Genomic DNA, 15,648 nt, shown 5'->3' on the forward strand with positions numbered 1-15,648 from the left:
TCTATTATTTAATTTGCTTCCTTCTCTTGTTATTCTTTGCTGAAAGGTTTATCTTGGCAAGTTCAGGAGCAGCAGAGAACCTAGGTTATTGCTGCTGATTGGTGGTTGCATATTTATATTGATTATCATTGGCTGACCCATGTGTTCAGTTAGAAATCAGTAGTGCATTGCTGCTCCTTCAACAAATGATACCAAGAGAATGAAACAAATTAGATAATAGAAGTAAATTAGAAAGTTGTTTAAAATAGTATTCTCTATCTGAATCACTAAAGATTTTTTTGGGGTTTCATGTCCCTTTAACGACTGTCATAATCTTAGTATAAAGTGCATTTTATCAGCTAAAACAAATTTTAAAAGATATGTAGCAAGGTTAGCCTTCAGAAGCCAGCAGTGTGCATCATAAATACTAAGAATTAGAAAATCCTAAATTTTTAGAGCTAAATTACATGAAAAGGGGCAAAATAAATAGTGAAAGTATATTGGAAAGTTGTTTTATGCATAACTAAATATTTTATACAAAAATCTCAATATGTTTACTGTCCCAATAACATAACATAACTATAGTTGGTAATGGAAGCGAGGCTCATTGCATTTTGAACATGAGCTCAATTTCATAATGAGGCCCCTCTGAGACTTTTGTCACATGAGAGTTCTTTGATTTCTTATGAATCTAGAATGATTTCTGATATGCGTAGACAGTATTGGAAATAAAAGCCTAAACAAATGTAGCTCATATGCCAAAACATAAGGATTAACGTATTGTTAAAGATAAGGTACTTGTCCACCAGCAATGTAGACTATGACTATAACTTACAAGGCCCAAAGTGGTGCTCTAAAGATAGCATGGGTCGCGATAAGCAGAATCTCTGGACTTGATATTACAAGTCCATGGTAAGTCTCCTTTACCAGAGAGGGGTTAGTGCAGTCGACCTCGCTCTAGTGCAGCCTATACTTTCACTTGATATCACGACCACTCTAAATAGCGCTCATATTACAAGTTGAAAGTTATAGTTTGCACTTGAGCGAAAGCCAAATCTCTGCTAGAATATTTAGTGCAATTTGAGGCCTGAAGTAAAGCGTAAGGGTTAGATATTTTTTTTTTACAAAGCACATAAAAAACTCATATATACACTTTTTAATTAAATGTAATTTTTATATTGATAAAAAAAGGTGTTAAAAGGGATATGGTATATGGCAAAGTGTTTGACTGGAAAGTGCTCCAATGTGTGTGTATAAATATATATCAACATTTGGCCAAATGCAGTAACTAACTCTTTCATTTTGCATTGTTTAATATATGTATTAGATGTTTAGATGCTGCTCTTTTATATGGATGATAGAACATTTTTAAGTTCAGTATATCTTTATAAGACCACTCAATGCAGTATAATTACATAATTAACAAGTGCATAATAAAAAGACAATACAATAGCACTTACTTTGAATTTCAAAGAGGCAGTAGATTTTTTTTTTTTTATTATTATTATTTTTTTCTCCCATTTTCCGGCCCCCTGTATCATGTGACAGACATCAGCCAATCACAGACTAGCATATGTATACCCTCTGAGCTTGTGCACATGCTCAGTAGGATCTTGTTCCCCAAAAAAGCGAATATAAAAAGACAATGGAAGTGAATTGGAAAGTATCTTAATACTGCATGCTTTTTCTGAACCAAAAAAGTTTCTTATGACTTGAGTGTCCCTTTAATAGACAGCGATCTGTCTGTAACAAAATGGGGAATTCCACAGAATGCAAAGGAAGGGTCTTCTAGCCTTCTGTGGGGAGGTAATGATAGCAGATGAGCAACATTAAGCTTTAATGATAAGGGTACCAGCAGAATTGTAAAATGAACTGGTCCGCAAGAATTGAATAATACATTTAAAGGAACATTAAACTGTTGGCTTCAACTACAATAGAATGGCTACTAAGATTAGTGAAAAAAAAAAAAACTAATAGAAGAAATGGTATGTAAAAATACATTCTGTCTTCATTTTAATACAGTTCAAGATCATTTTTCTTTATATTGAGGGAAAAACAATACTAGAATAGTTTTAATGATAATGCCCCTGTTTTTGTGAAGGATGTCTCTATCTTACATTACACTACAGACATAGTATACAATAAGAATGAATACACAGATGTACAAAGTGTAATTAGAGTGTACCAAGGTAAACACAATTTAACTGTGTGATAAAATAACACTTATTTTGGCAGGGAGCCACCATCAAACGTCATGAAATTACGGGAGAGATCATTGTTGCACGGGTGATCCATGGTGGTCTGGCAGACAGGAGTGGTAAGAACTGTCTTCTATCTATTAGGTATATTGTATCAGTCATTGCTGAGAATTCTTTATACCACAGTTACACAATTACAAGATATTCTACCTCTCATTGAGTCTTTTAGGCTAATTAAACTGGGGACCACATATAGACCTCATATGCTTCTTATGTAGGATGCATCCTTCCCTTCCCAGCAGGAAATACCATACCACTCTTTATTACTCCAGAAAACAAATATTTTCTATACAACAACACAAATCACATTCTCTCCTATACCACTCATTCTTCTTAATCTCCCCTTATAAACCCAGTAGATTGCAATACTTTCGCATTGGGTCCAGTATATGGTTAAAATAAAGCATGACTTTAAATCTGTGGGATCAAATACCTTACTGAAGAAACTTCTTCAGCTATATTAATATTTCTATATAAACAACCAATTGCTATGCTTAGCTTTATGTGTTGTGAACATTCTGTAAACTGTGTTGAATGGATTTCTGCGGTTTGCTTTGATGTTATTTGCAGCCCACAAGAAAATTGCACAATTCAGTTTGTGTGCTTGGAAGTGGCATTTTGTGACATTTTGGGGAACAGTTTTGGACGGATGACGTACGGATCAATTCTTCAATCTTTTTATATATATATATCTGCTCCAATTGTTTTTCTTGTGCCAGGTTTACTGTATGCTGGAGACAAACTTGTAGAAGTGAACGGAGTGCCAGTTGAGGGACTTGAACCTGAGCAAGTCATCCAAATACTGGTAACTATTTTGTGGATAATGGAAATGAAAGAATAAAAGAAGTAGAGGCTTTGGTTTTGTTTCATCCAGTACATACTCACATGTTCACTATGGAACGTCTTCAGCTTTTAAAAAGGTTGCTTTACTTTGTCTTTTCTGAACACAATGTATATAGCAAGAAATGACTGGTTAAATAGGATTGTGGGAGCTTGCAATAAAAACAAACCCCAACATCTACTGTGATTTCACTAATGGATGTGTCTTTCTTTAGGCTCATTCAGAAGGTACCATTGTGTTTAAGCTCATTCCAGTGGGGGATCGCTCTGTGAGCAGTCATACAATGGTGAGCTTACACTGCACACATTCATGTCATGAAAAACAGTATATATCATTGTAGAGATCAATGAAATAAGACAAAATTTGTTTGTTGGCTCCTGTGTACTAAAAGCATTTTTCTATTACTATTAATGCTATCTTTAAGAAAATAAGTTCTCTAGTACATTGACACATAGTGGATTAACATATATTCAAAATAAAATCTTTGGTATCTCTGGAATCTGAAAAGCTATGCACATCCCCAATCCATTAGTGTTTGCCCTACAACAAACTTGTATTGGACCTGGAGAAGTTTTTAGCTTCTTTTTCTATGGCATTTACAACCCATTAGAAATTTGTATGAATAAATTGTCACCCAAACTATGTATATAGTTAAAAAAAGGAACAGTGAGTTTCCTTACAATTAGTTTTGGTAAACAACACAAACTATAAAACTGTCAACCTTTTTAAGCTTTAAATAGTTTCCTGAAGATCTACACAGTAGAAAACCATATGTTGAAAAAAGTGGCAAATTCACTATTGCCTGAATGCATGTTTATTCATTTAATCAATAATTTCATTTTTCATAGCAACTTTATAAAAAATTTCTAATTGCTATCATAAATTATCTTCTTAGGACCAAACTTTAGTTGTATATATATTTCATAGAATGGTAGAATTACTGGTTTCTCCCTCAGGCTTCAATTTTAAAATCTATTTTATTACTAATATGTCAAAGTGCTTGCCCTAATGCTGCAGGGCAGTTTCCAGAGAATCTGGCTCCCAGTGGAAAATGCAAACTATAAGTTCCGCGGGGAACCCCCCCCCCCCTTCTGGAACTTTCACACGTCACTAATGTTTTAGTGAAGCATCTATAGACATCCACATCCACACATACAGGCACCTACAGACACCTAAATGGAAACACACAGGCATCCATAGAGATCCAAATGCATACACACACAAGCACCCATAGACATCCACATGTACACACACAGGCACATATAGACATCCACATGTACACACGCAGGCACCCACAGACATCCACATGTATGGCTCCCATAGATATCTACATGCACACACAGGCACCTATAGGCATCCACATGTGCACATACAGGTGTCCAAAGACATCTACATGTACATAAACACAGGATCCCATAGACTTCCACATGTATACACACACAGGCTCCCATAGATATATAATTACACACACACACCAAGATACACGCACCCATAGAAAAACACATGCACACACCACATACACAAGTATCCATTGACATTCACAAGCATGAACAAATATATGACCCAACATACACAAACCATACACCACTCAAAGAAACAGAGTAGTAAGAAAAGGGGAAAATAATATCTTTTCGACACCAAGACTTGTATAATTGTAGGTAGGTGGCGGCGATGTTAGGGAGGGCAGATTGGGGTTAATACTATTTATTCTAGTGTTTGCGAGGCGGGAGTGCGGCGGTTTAGGGGTTAATACATTTATTATAGTGGCGGCGAGGTCCGGTCAGCAGATTAGGGGTTAATAAGTGTAGTTAGGTAGCGGCGACGTTGGGGGGCAGATTAGGGGTTAATAAATATAATACAGTGGTCGGCGATGTTAGGGGCAGCAGATTAGGGGCTCATAGGGATAATGTAGGTGGCGGCGGTATCCGGTCGGCAGATTAGGGGTTAAACATTTTATTAGAGTGGCGGCGATATTGGGGGCCTCGGTTTAGGGGTACATAGGTAGTTTATGGGTGTTAGTGTACTTTAGAGCACAGTAGTTAAGAGCTTTATATTCCGGCGTTAGCCCATAAAGCTCTTAACTACTGACTTTTTTTGGCGTTAGGAGTCTTGTCGGTAGAGGGTCTACCGCTCACTTCTCCCAAGACTCCAAATACCAGCGTTAGGCAGATCCCATTGAAAAGATAGGATACGCAATTGGCATAAGGGGATCTGCGGTAGCCTGGAATCGCAGTAGGGAAGTGAGCGGTAGACCCTTTCCTGCCTGACTCTAAATACCAGTGGGCGGTAAAAAGCAGTGTTAGGACCCCTTAACGCTGCTTTTGACGGCTAACGCCAAACTCTAAATCTAGGTGAAAGAGAGTAATCCTAGAAACAGGAACACCTGTGGAGACACAAAGCTTGTTCAATTTCCCAGCAAGGTGTAATGGTTAGAGGTGCATTTATAAAGGTAGTTGCTCAGCCTACTCTGAAGGTCTCGGAATTCCTGAAGGAGAAGCAAACCCTTACATAAGGTGAAATACATGGAGGGTGGAATGTGCAAATAAAAGGCTAAAATAAAGATAAATTAAATCTCACAACACTTCTTTAGCTGTCATGTTGTTTGATTTTTGTAGTAGGGATACTGTACAGAGATAATGATGTTCTTTTTATTTACCTCCTTTTCATATAACTGAGAAGCTATTTGTAAGAGCAATGGCAGATTACTTGCCCCAGCAAGACCCGGCCATACCATGTGCTGATGCTGGACTGCCCTTTAAGAGGGGTGAAATCTTGCAGATTGTTGACCAAAGTGACTCCATGTGGTGGCAAGCGAGGAAAGCGTCACACATTGGCCGCTGTGCTGGACTCATCCCATCAAATCATCTGCTCAAAAGGTAACTGTAGGGGAACAACTATTTGTTTAGCCATCATGATTAACACAAACTCTTTACTTTGCTGCCTGCTTTATAGTTATATTGTTGTTGCTCGTAACAGGTTATGTTGCTGCCACATTTATATTTATGTTTTCATTAAACATAGCAACTGTTTTTTACTACAGTACATTTATGCTGCCTTAATTCTATTCCTCTATCTGTACCCACATGTATGCAATCTACTATCTCTGACATGCACAGGCCAAAATGTATATTTTGTATAGGAAATAACAATTGCTGTACACAAACTATGGGACATTGTGGATTAGCTCTTAAGTTAACTATAATGACTTGCCAGGCAAACATACTGCATATTAACTCCAATCCTATTTTGTATCCAATATGCCAATATTGCCCTGAATGAGTCTGAAACTGGTTCTTAGACATCTTTGAAAGACATGGGGGAAATACATAGTTTAATACTATATTTAGAAAATATTTCATATATAATATTGATATGTGTTCTTTTTACATGTAGGAAACAGCGGGAGTTTTGGTGGTCCCAGCCCTTCATGTCCCAATCCTGCCTTAAAGCGTCACAATGTAAGTAATTGGCTGTTTCTGCCCTGTATATATCTATATATGTACATATTACCAAATCCGGAATTCCAAATTTATTCTGAAATCCAAACTTTTTAGGTAATGTTTAAAAAAAAAATAAAAAAAAAATATCTAAAAATATTGTAAAGTATCAAAAATGATATAAATCACCTTTAGGCTGCATATATAAACTGTATTATGGCGTAAATATTACCTAAATTACATAAAATATTGTTGTATACACTTGGTTCCATCTCCTTTCTAAACTGTCCCTTTTTAAAGATGCAAATACTCCAAAATCCAAACTATAAGAAATCCAAACCATTTCCGGTCCCAGGCAGTTTGGATAAAGAGTTTTCTACCTGTGTGTGTGTGTGTGTGTCTATATATATATATATATATATATATATATATACACACAGTGTACAGCTACGATTACGGCCGCTGGCCGAAACATGTCAGCCTTTCAATGCTCATCTGTGCTGTGTACCGTTGCTGTAACCTCCTTCGTTATTTTAAACCGTACGTGGGACCATTAAAGAAACTGTTTTTATTATCTAAAGCCTATGATACCTTTTGTTCCTTGCAAATCTTATATAATATATACCAGCTAGCTCAGGTTATATGTTTGACTGTGAACTGGAGCCCACCTATCTACAATGTCAGATGAGACTCCAGGTGCAAGGAGGTTTAATAATATTAATAACAGTTCTCAGAGAAAAAAGTAAACCTTAACCAGCACTACACATGAAATCAATAAAATAAATAACCGGAAGAAACTATGAGATTCTCAGAGCTGAACACATTGTCACAGTAGTCAAAAAGTGAAGCAACTCAATTTATTGCTATAAATATGCAAAATTAATGTGCAACAATTGAAAACAAAAATAGATACAATTCATCTATCCTAATGCAGATATATATAATTCATTCATTACCCCTCACACATACTAATAGAGCTCTATTAAATACTGATACAGTGCGTCTACTGTTAAAGAAATTAGAGTTCCTCTAGATACATTAGTATCGTTAGGGTTTGAAAGTATGTCCCTCCTTTAGTGTGTGAATGACTGGAAAATAATTAATAGAAGCAGACCAGCGTGGTATGGAGCGTGTCGGGGCAGACTTATGTATTAAATTCCTCTTCCGGGTCCCACACCACTTACTCTCTATTGAGCAAGCTGAACCAAAGCTAGAGGGGGCCAAGTATATAACTCGACGGTAGTATGTTATTCCTTGTCAGGTCTTTATGCTAAGTCACTGTGCGTTACTTGCTTTACCTGCGGCAGATGTATGTATATGATCCCTGTGCCGGGTCCCCCACCACTTACTTTCTTGTTAAGCAAGCTGAGCCAATGCCAGAGGGGGTCAAGTATATAATTCGTCGGTAATGTGTTGCTCCTTGACAGGTCTTTTACTAAGTCGCTGTGCGTTGCTTGTTTTACCTGATTCTGGACTGCTGGAAATTCTTCACTCCCATGATTATAGCTAACAGCTCATCACGTAACCATGTAGTCTCCGGAGTATATCCAATAAACTAGTCAGAGGTAATGAAAAAGGTTATTCAAAGATGCCTGGAATTTCAGCGTCTTTGAATATATATATATATATATATATATATATATATATATGTATATATGTATGTGTGTGGAAATTAAAGCAAACAGAGTGAATAGGTGTGATCTGGTATATAGGATGATCCAGCCGCTATACAAGGGTGCACTGGAAAAACACAAATAGACCTACTGAGACTTATCAAAATAACTGATTTCTGTTAGGATGTAAGATAGTCTCACATATATCCAATACTTGTACACAAAATTGTATTTAGATCAATGACCGTTAAAACAGTAAAGATTAAAAAGAATTCTCATAAAGTTCATAAAAGTAAATGCAATTACAGGAGGCGATACTGGTCCCTGCTGGGTATCTACTTACACTCCACAACCTCAATCTATATGAGGTAAGGGCCGCACAGTGTAAGGAGAGTCTATCTCAGACACCTGGATCTTCCACTCGTATTGCTTGTAGTGAGGAATAAGACTTTAATTCCGGATATCAAACGTACATGTAAAGAAACAAGAAAAAGAATAGTGCAATATTGTTTATTTAATTCACACACTCCATTCCAAAATTAAGTGCTCACATTCATCAACCTCAATAACATATGAGGTAATTAGTATACTTCTTAAAATCAAAGAAATCCTCACGTACTGTTACAGGAGCAGAAACTCCTAAAATACAGACGTTTCAAAGTAATCCTGATGCGTTTCGAAGGCAATCACTGATAAAGAAGGTATAGACCAGATCTTTCCAAACTTTTCATGTTGGTGACACACTTTTTAGACCTACATCATTTCGAGACACAGTAATTAATTCAGTTGTATTAGCAAAAAGGAGGTTAAACTAACTTGTTTTAAGAGATACGGACACATACATAAATTATATAATAATTAAATTTACAAGTAACAGTATGTATGTGCAAGAATTAAAAAAAAGTTTAATAACACCAATAGCTACTTACTATTTTAATGTTATGTATGAGGTTGATGGGATGAACACAGTTTCGGAATATTTAGTGGAATATTAGATAAAGACACTCACATTTCATCATCAAGCATTTTTAAGTTTCCACTTCCTATCCATATATCAAGAGCAGCAATGCACTACTGGGAGCTAGTTGCAAAAAAAACCACTGACGTCTGACTTCAGCTCAGTGTTTAAGCTGCCGCCCTCAGAGCTCGGTGAGTCTGATTGACTACTGCCCACACTGCAAACACACTGCTGTCCCACTCAATGACTACATATGCAGTCACGAGCCAATTAAGGAGACTACACGTGCAGTCAGTAGCCAATGGGAATAGTTTCAGTTCCCACTGAGCTGCGCTTATTGGTTAAGATGATCTGTGACCCACAAGGTATCAATCACGTGTCAACCATGTGATATGCGTAGCAGGCAGGCGGAAAGTCAGAAACCAAAAAAATAAATACATTTAAAAAAATTTGTGCTGAAGCAGGGACACACCTACACACTGCTGCCGACACACTAGTGTGTCCCGACACACAGTTTGGAAAGCACTGGTATAGACAGTGATTGCCTTCGAAACGCATCAGGATTACTTTGAAACATCAGTATTTTAGGAGTTTCTGCTTCTGTAACAGTACATGAGGATTTCTTTGATTTTAAGAAGTATACTAATTACCTCATATGTTATTGAGGTTGATGAATGTGAGCACTTAATTTTGGAAAGGAGTGTGTGAATTAAACAAACAATATTGCACTATTCTTTTTCTTGTTTCTTTACATGTACTACGTTTGATAATAAAGTCTTATTCCTCACTACAAGCAATACGAGTGGAAGATCCAGGTGTCTGAGATAGACTCTCCTTACACTGTGCTTACCTCATATAGATTGAGGTTGTGGAGTGTAAGTAGATACCCAGCAGGGACCAGTATCGCCGCCTGTAATTGCATTGACTTTTATGAACTTTATGAGAATTCTTTTTAATCTTTAATTTTTATTGTTTTTAACGGTCATTGATCGAAATACAATTTTGTGTACAAGTATTGGATTTATGTGAGACTATCTTACATCCTAACAGAAATCAGTTATTTTGATAAGTCTCAGTAGGTCTATTTGTGTTTTTCCAGTGCACCCTTGTATAGCGGCTGGATCACCCTATATACCAGATTACGCCTATTCACTCTTTTTTGCTTTCATTTCCATTTCCTCCTTATTATTGGGTTATGACACACTAGGGAGTATTCATATCCCAATAAGTGGATTTGGGAAGCATTTTGGAAGTAGGGTTTGGATGCATAGCGCCCATGTCACACCATTTCTTTCATTTCATATATTTATACTGTATATGTGTGTGTGTATAGTAATTGCTATTGTAAATTATTTAATGCACACTATAAACCCTTTTTAATTATTTACAGTATTTATACCTTTATTGGATACACTTTCTACTAATGTAGATAATATCCTAGGGAAGGTCATCTTTTTTTTTTTTTTTTAAGCACAGATAATTTTTAGTGACATAGCACAATATACTAATATATGAATCTAGTAGACATTTTGTTATATATATGTTACTTTACTACACAATACAATATTGTAGTTGTTTATGATCTCGTCACCCTTGAGATGTACATAGAATAAAAAATATTCTGTTTAGCTGGAGAATTTGATGGGATTTGTCTTTGTCTTTTGCTCTCATCTAATTGGACAGTAAGCACCATTGGGGAAGGTAAGATGCTAAGTGCTGTACATTATGAAACTAAAATGTTTACATGTTAAACAGTCATTTACTTTGTTTTAAATCTCATTGATCTAATAGTCTATATCCACGGATCTAGGTGTGATACAGGTTATTGGTGAATTTAATATAATAGTTGTAGGTTATTCCAAGTAAACATAATATAAACATTAAAGCTATGGAATAAAAAACTGCATAGTATCATGTTTATCATGCATAATAATAATAAGTAATGATAACAAATCAGAATAATCAAAGATATGACTCAGGTTAAGTGAAAATGCATTGACTGTATTATTCTTGCTAGCAGAAGAAGACATGAAGATTGATGAGAAATGTGTAGAAGCTGGTAAGGAATATCCACTGAATAACAAGGAAGCAGTGTGTGTGTGTATGTGTGTGTATATGCTTGTATGTATAGAAGTCTGTTTGTGTGTCTTTGAACTTTGAAGATGTTATCTGTCTGTATTTTTGTGTGTGTCTTAGAAAGTGTGTATGTGTAGGTATTTTGTGTGTGTGTGTGTATATATGTATGTATGTGATGTGTGTTTGTGTATGTATTTGATGTGTGTTTGTATATGTGTAGGTGTGTTTATGTGTATGTATGTGTGTGTGTGTGTAACTGTGTGTGTATGTATCTGATGTGTGTTTGTGTATGTATTTGATGTGTGTTTGTATATGTGTAGGTGTGTTTATGTGTATGTATGTGTGTGTGTGTAACTGTGTATGTATGTGATGTGTGTTTGTGTATGTATTTGATGTGTGTTTGTATATGTGTAGGTGTGTTTATGTGTATGTATGTGTGTGTGTGTAACTGTGTATGTATGTGATGTGTGTTTGTATATGTGTAGGTGTGTTTATGTGTATGTATGTGTGTGTGTGTAACTGTGTATGTATGTGATGTGTGTTTGTATATGTGTAGGTGTGTTTATGTGTATGTATGTGTGTGTGTGTAACTGTGTATGTATGTGATGTGTGTTTGTATATGTGTAGGTGTGTTTATGTGTATGTATGTGTGTGTGTGTAACTGTGTATGTATGTGATGTGTGTTTTTGTGTGTGTGTGCAATAAAAAATGTTGACCTGCCACTGCCTGCACAGATATCATGTGAGTGTGACATGATGCTTCACTAGTGTCTCTGACTACAGGGGTTAGTGTTTCTGTTTTACCCATTGGTGTTTATGTGTGTGTGTGTGTGTGTATGTATGTATGTGACTGTGTGTGTATTTATGCATGTGTGTGTATGTTTGTGGAGCCAGCAAATTACAGACCTTGTTACTACAGCATGGGGGGGGGGGGGTAAACAGTGTCACTATACAGTACCACTATATACAGTACGGGGGCTGGACCATGTCACAGACTACTGTGGTCAGTTTATAAAGTACTGGGACGGGTAGGGTCAGGCCAGCCATCTAACCGGCAGAATACAGACTGTGTCACTAACTCACTGTATACAGTACTGGTGGGTTAAACAGTGTCACTATAAACAGTAATAGGGGGTCAGACCATCTCACAGACTGTGGGCACAGAGTACCTCCTTTTGCAGACTTTTTTTTAACTAAATGTTAAAAAAAGAAGAAGATTTGTATCAAATTCAATTTTTGTGGGAGTGGCTGGGCCCTTTTTAGATTCTTGCACCTGGGCCCTGTGGATTCTAATTACGCCTCTGTGTGTAGGTGTTTTTATGTGCATGAGTTTGCGTGTATGTGTTTGCGTGTATGTATGTGATGTGTGTTTGTGTAGGTGTGTTTGCATGTATGTGGGTGTTTGTGTGTGTGTGTGTGTGTTCTGTAACCAATCTTGAAAACTAAGAATTAAACCACTAGTTTACCAAACAGCTTTTAATGATAAAGAAATGGAAGAAGACATAGGAAGATACCAGATTATGGGGTTGATCACAATCCATTTGAAAAATGTATCAAATGATTTATCTACAAAAATCCCCATAGATTTTAATAAAGATTTTCTGTGGTAAATCCTTAGAAAAGGTTTTCTTAAAGACTGTAATTGAACCTTATATTACACATTGTTAAAGGGATATTCCAGCCAAAATTGGAATCCATGTGGATGCTTTTCAGTTTTAATATTATTATTATTATTATTATCATCATTTATTTGTATAGCGCCGCCAAATTCCGTAGCGATGGGTACAATGATAGGGGTATACAATGACAAAGATTTGTGATAAAATACAAAACATAACAAGACTAAACAAATCTAGCACAGGAGGAAGAGGGCCCTGCTCCGGAGAGCTCACAGTCTATAGGTTTAGGGTGCAGAGACATAAGGTTGGGGTAGCTTGTTAAATCGGTTGTATTTGCAGTAGTGAGTCACGTAGTTCATGTATTAGCTTGGTTCGGATGCGGGATGGAGGAGAGATGGTAAGCCTCTCTGAATAGGTGGGTTTTCAAGGATCGTCTGAAGCTATACAAGGTTGGAGACAGTCTGATGGAACGGGGTAGAGAGTTCCAGAGGACAGGAGCAGCACGTGCGAAGTCTTGGAGGCGGGAGTGGGATGTAGAGATAACAGGAGTGTAGAGACGTAAGTCAGAGGTTGATCGAAGAGGACGGGATGGGGAGTATTTCACGATGAGAGAGGAAATATAGTTGGGAATAGATTTTAGTAATATGCATGTATTAGAAAAAATGCAATAGATTTTAGTAATATGCATGTATTAGAAAAAATGCAATAGATTTTAGTAATATGCATGTATTAGAAAAAATGCAATAGATTTTAGTAATATGCATGTATTAAAAAAAATACTTCCAAAAAAAGCTATAGCTGTTTCAAAAGTGTATTTAAGTATCCACCGTGCACCAGCATTTTAAACACGGCACTTGCTCAGAGATCCTAAGGTGTTTGTACCATCTAATAATGACTCGGTTTGTTAATTGCTGACATGATACAAGCCCCACTGATGCTCTGAGCAGCTGCAGTATTTAAAATGCTGGTGCACTGAGCATATCTAGCTATGCTTCACGTGCAGAGAAAAATGTTAATACTAAAACAGTGATAACTTTTACTAGGAGCATTTTTGCTAATACATGTATATAACAAATATGTTCCTATTCAAAGATGTAATTCACCTATGTGCATTTCAATTTTGACCAGTATGTCCCTTATTTGATTTTAAATACAAATGCTGATAAAGTATTAAACATTAATCATTAATTTGAATATGTTATTACCTGTTTTTTATCTCAACCACATAAACTGGATGCACATTCGATGCAAAGATGAAGAAACATTTGAATCAGGTATAGTTACTTGTATATTAGATATACTTCCTATTATATAAAAGGCCAAGTGTGTTTGTCCGAAGCTGTCATGCACAGTAGAGACAGCACGAGGACAAACACACCTGGCCTTACCTGACATGATGTTGCGACGAAAGTGGGCTTGGCCGAGCGGGAGTATGGGAGTGGCCAGACGGGAACGTGGGCGCGGCCGACGGGGACATGGGCGTGGCCGGGCGTGCCGGGTGCGGTCGGCGCAAGAGAGAGGGGAGAGAAATAGAAAGAGAGGGGGAGAGACAAAAAGAGATAGGAAAGAGAAAAAGAGAGGGGGGGAGAGAGAGAAAAAGAGAGGGGGGAGAGAGAGAAAAAAAGAGAGGGGGGAGAGAGAGAAAAAGAGAGGGGGGGAGAGAGAAAAAGAGAGGGGGAGAGAGAGAAAAAGAGAGGGGGAGAGAGAGCAAAAGAGAGGGATGGAGAGAAACAGAGCAATAGAGAGGGGGGGAGAGAGCAAAAGAGAGGGGGGAGAGAGCAAAAGAGAGGGGGGAAAGACAGAGCAAAAGAGAGGGATGGAGAGAGAGAGCAAAAAAAAGGAGAGAGACAGAGCAAAAGAGAGGGGGGAGAGAGCGCAAAAGAGAGGGGGGGAGAGAGAGCGTGCAAAAGAGATGGGGAGAGAGAGCGCAAAAGAGAGGGGGAGAGAGAGCGCAAAAGAGAGGGGGAGAGAGAGAGAGCGCAAAAGAGAGGGGGAGAGAGAGAGCGCAAAAGAGAGGGGGAGAGAGAGAGCGCAAAAGAGAGGGGGAGAGAGAGAACGCAAAAGAGAGGGGGAGAGAGAGAGTGCAAAAGAGAGGGGGAGAGAGAGCGCAAAAGAGAAGGGGAGAGAGAGAGCGCAAAAGAGAGGGGGAGAGAGAGAGCGCAAAAGAGGGGGGGGAGAGAGAGAGAGCGCAAAAGAGGGGGGGACAGAGAGAGCGCAAAAGAGGGGGGGAGAGCGAGTGCGCAAAAGAGGGGGGGAGAGCGTGCTAAAGAGGGGGTGGGAGAGCAAAAGAGAGGGGGAGAGAGCAAAAGAGAGGGGGGAGAGAGCAAAAGAGAGGGGGAAAGAGCAAAAGAGAGGGGGAGAGAAAGCAAGAGAGAGGGAGCAAAAGAGAGGGGGGAGAAAGAGAGTGCCAAAGAAAGGGGGGAGAGAGAGAGCACAAAAGAGAGGGGGGAGAGAGAGCACAAAATAGAGGGGGGAGAGAGAGCGCAAAAGAGAGGGGGGGAGAGAGAGCGCAAAAGAGCGGGAGAGAGAGCGCAAAATAGAGGGGAGAGAGAAAGCAAAAGAGAGGGGGAGAGAGGGAGCAAAAGAGAGGGGGGAGAGAGCGAGCAAAAGAGAGCTGGAGCGAGAGACAGCGCAAAAGAGGGGGGAGAGAGAGAGCACAAAAAAGAGGGGGAGAGAGCGCAAAAGAGAGAATGCAAAAGAGGGGGGAGAGAGAGAGCAAAAGAGAGGTGAGCGAGAGAGAGCGCAAAAGAGAGGGGGAGAGAGCGCAAAAGAGAGGGGGAGAGAGAGCAAGGGGTGGGACCGCTGTACTGCAAAAAATGGCCCATGTGAACAGGCTTTAGGACTAGTTATGTATAATTAAAGACTGTC

The 15,648-nt window shown here is 38.2% G+C and overlaps 1 protein-coding gene across 1 annotated transcript in view; it reads left to right on the top strand.

Moving 5' to 3' along the window:
- The window catches only part of MPP4 (MAGUK p55 scaffold protein 4), a 127,552-nt gene that overhangs the window by 49,884 nt on the left and 62,020 nt on the right, over nucleotides 1-15,648 (top strand). The window contains exons 6-13 of the mRNA XM_053698698.1: nucleotides 2,215-2,296; nucleotides 2,957-3,042; nucleotides 3,293-3,364; nucleotides 5,758-5,954; nucleotides 6,472-6,536; nucleotides 9,881-9,901; nucleotides 11,110-11,145; nucleotides 14,034-14,054. Of these exons, the coding sequence (XP_053554673.1) occupies nucleotides 2,215-2,296; nucleotides 2,957-3,042; nucleotides 3,293-3,364; nucleotides 5,758-5,954; nucleotides 6,472-6,536; nucleotides 9,881-9,901; nucleotides 11,110-11,145; nucleotides 14,034-14,054 (580 nt within the window). The remainder of the gene's footprint in view (nucleotides 1-2,214; nucleotides 2,297-2,956; nucleotides 3,043-3,292; nucleotides 3,365-5,757; nucleotides 5,955-6,471; nucleotides 6,537-9,880; nucleotides 9,902-11,109; nucleotides 11,146-14,033; nucleotides 14,055-15,648) is intronic.

This window comes from Bombina bombina, chromosome 1 (assembly GCF_027579735.1).
Source record: "Bombina bombina isolate aBomBom1 chromosome 1, aBomBom1.pri, whole genome shotgun sequence".
NCBI classification, from domain to species: Eukaryota; Metazoa; Chordata; class Amphibia; order Anura; family Bombinatoridae; genus Bombina; species Bombina bombina.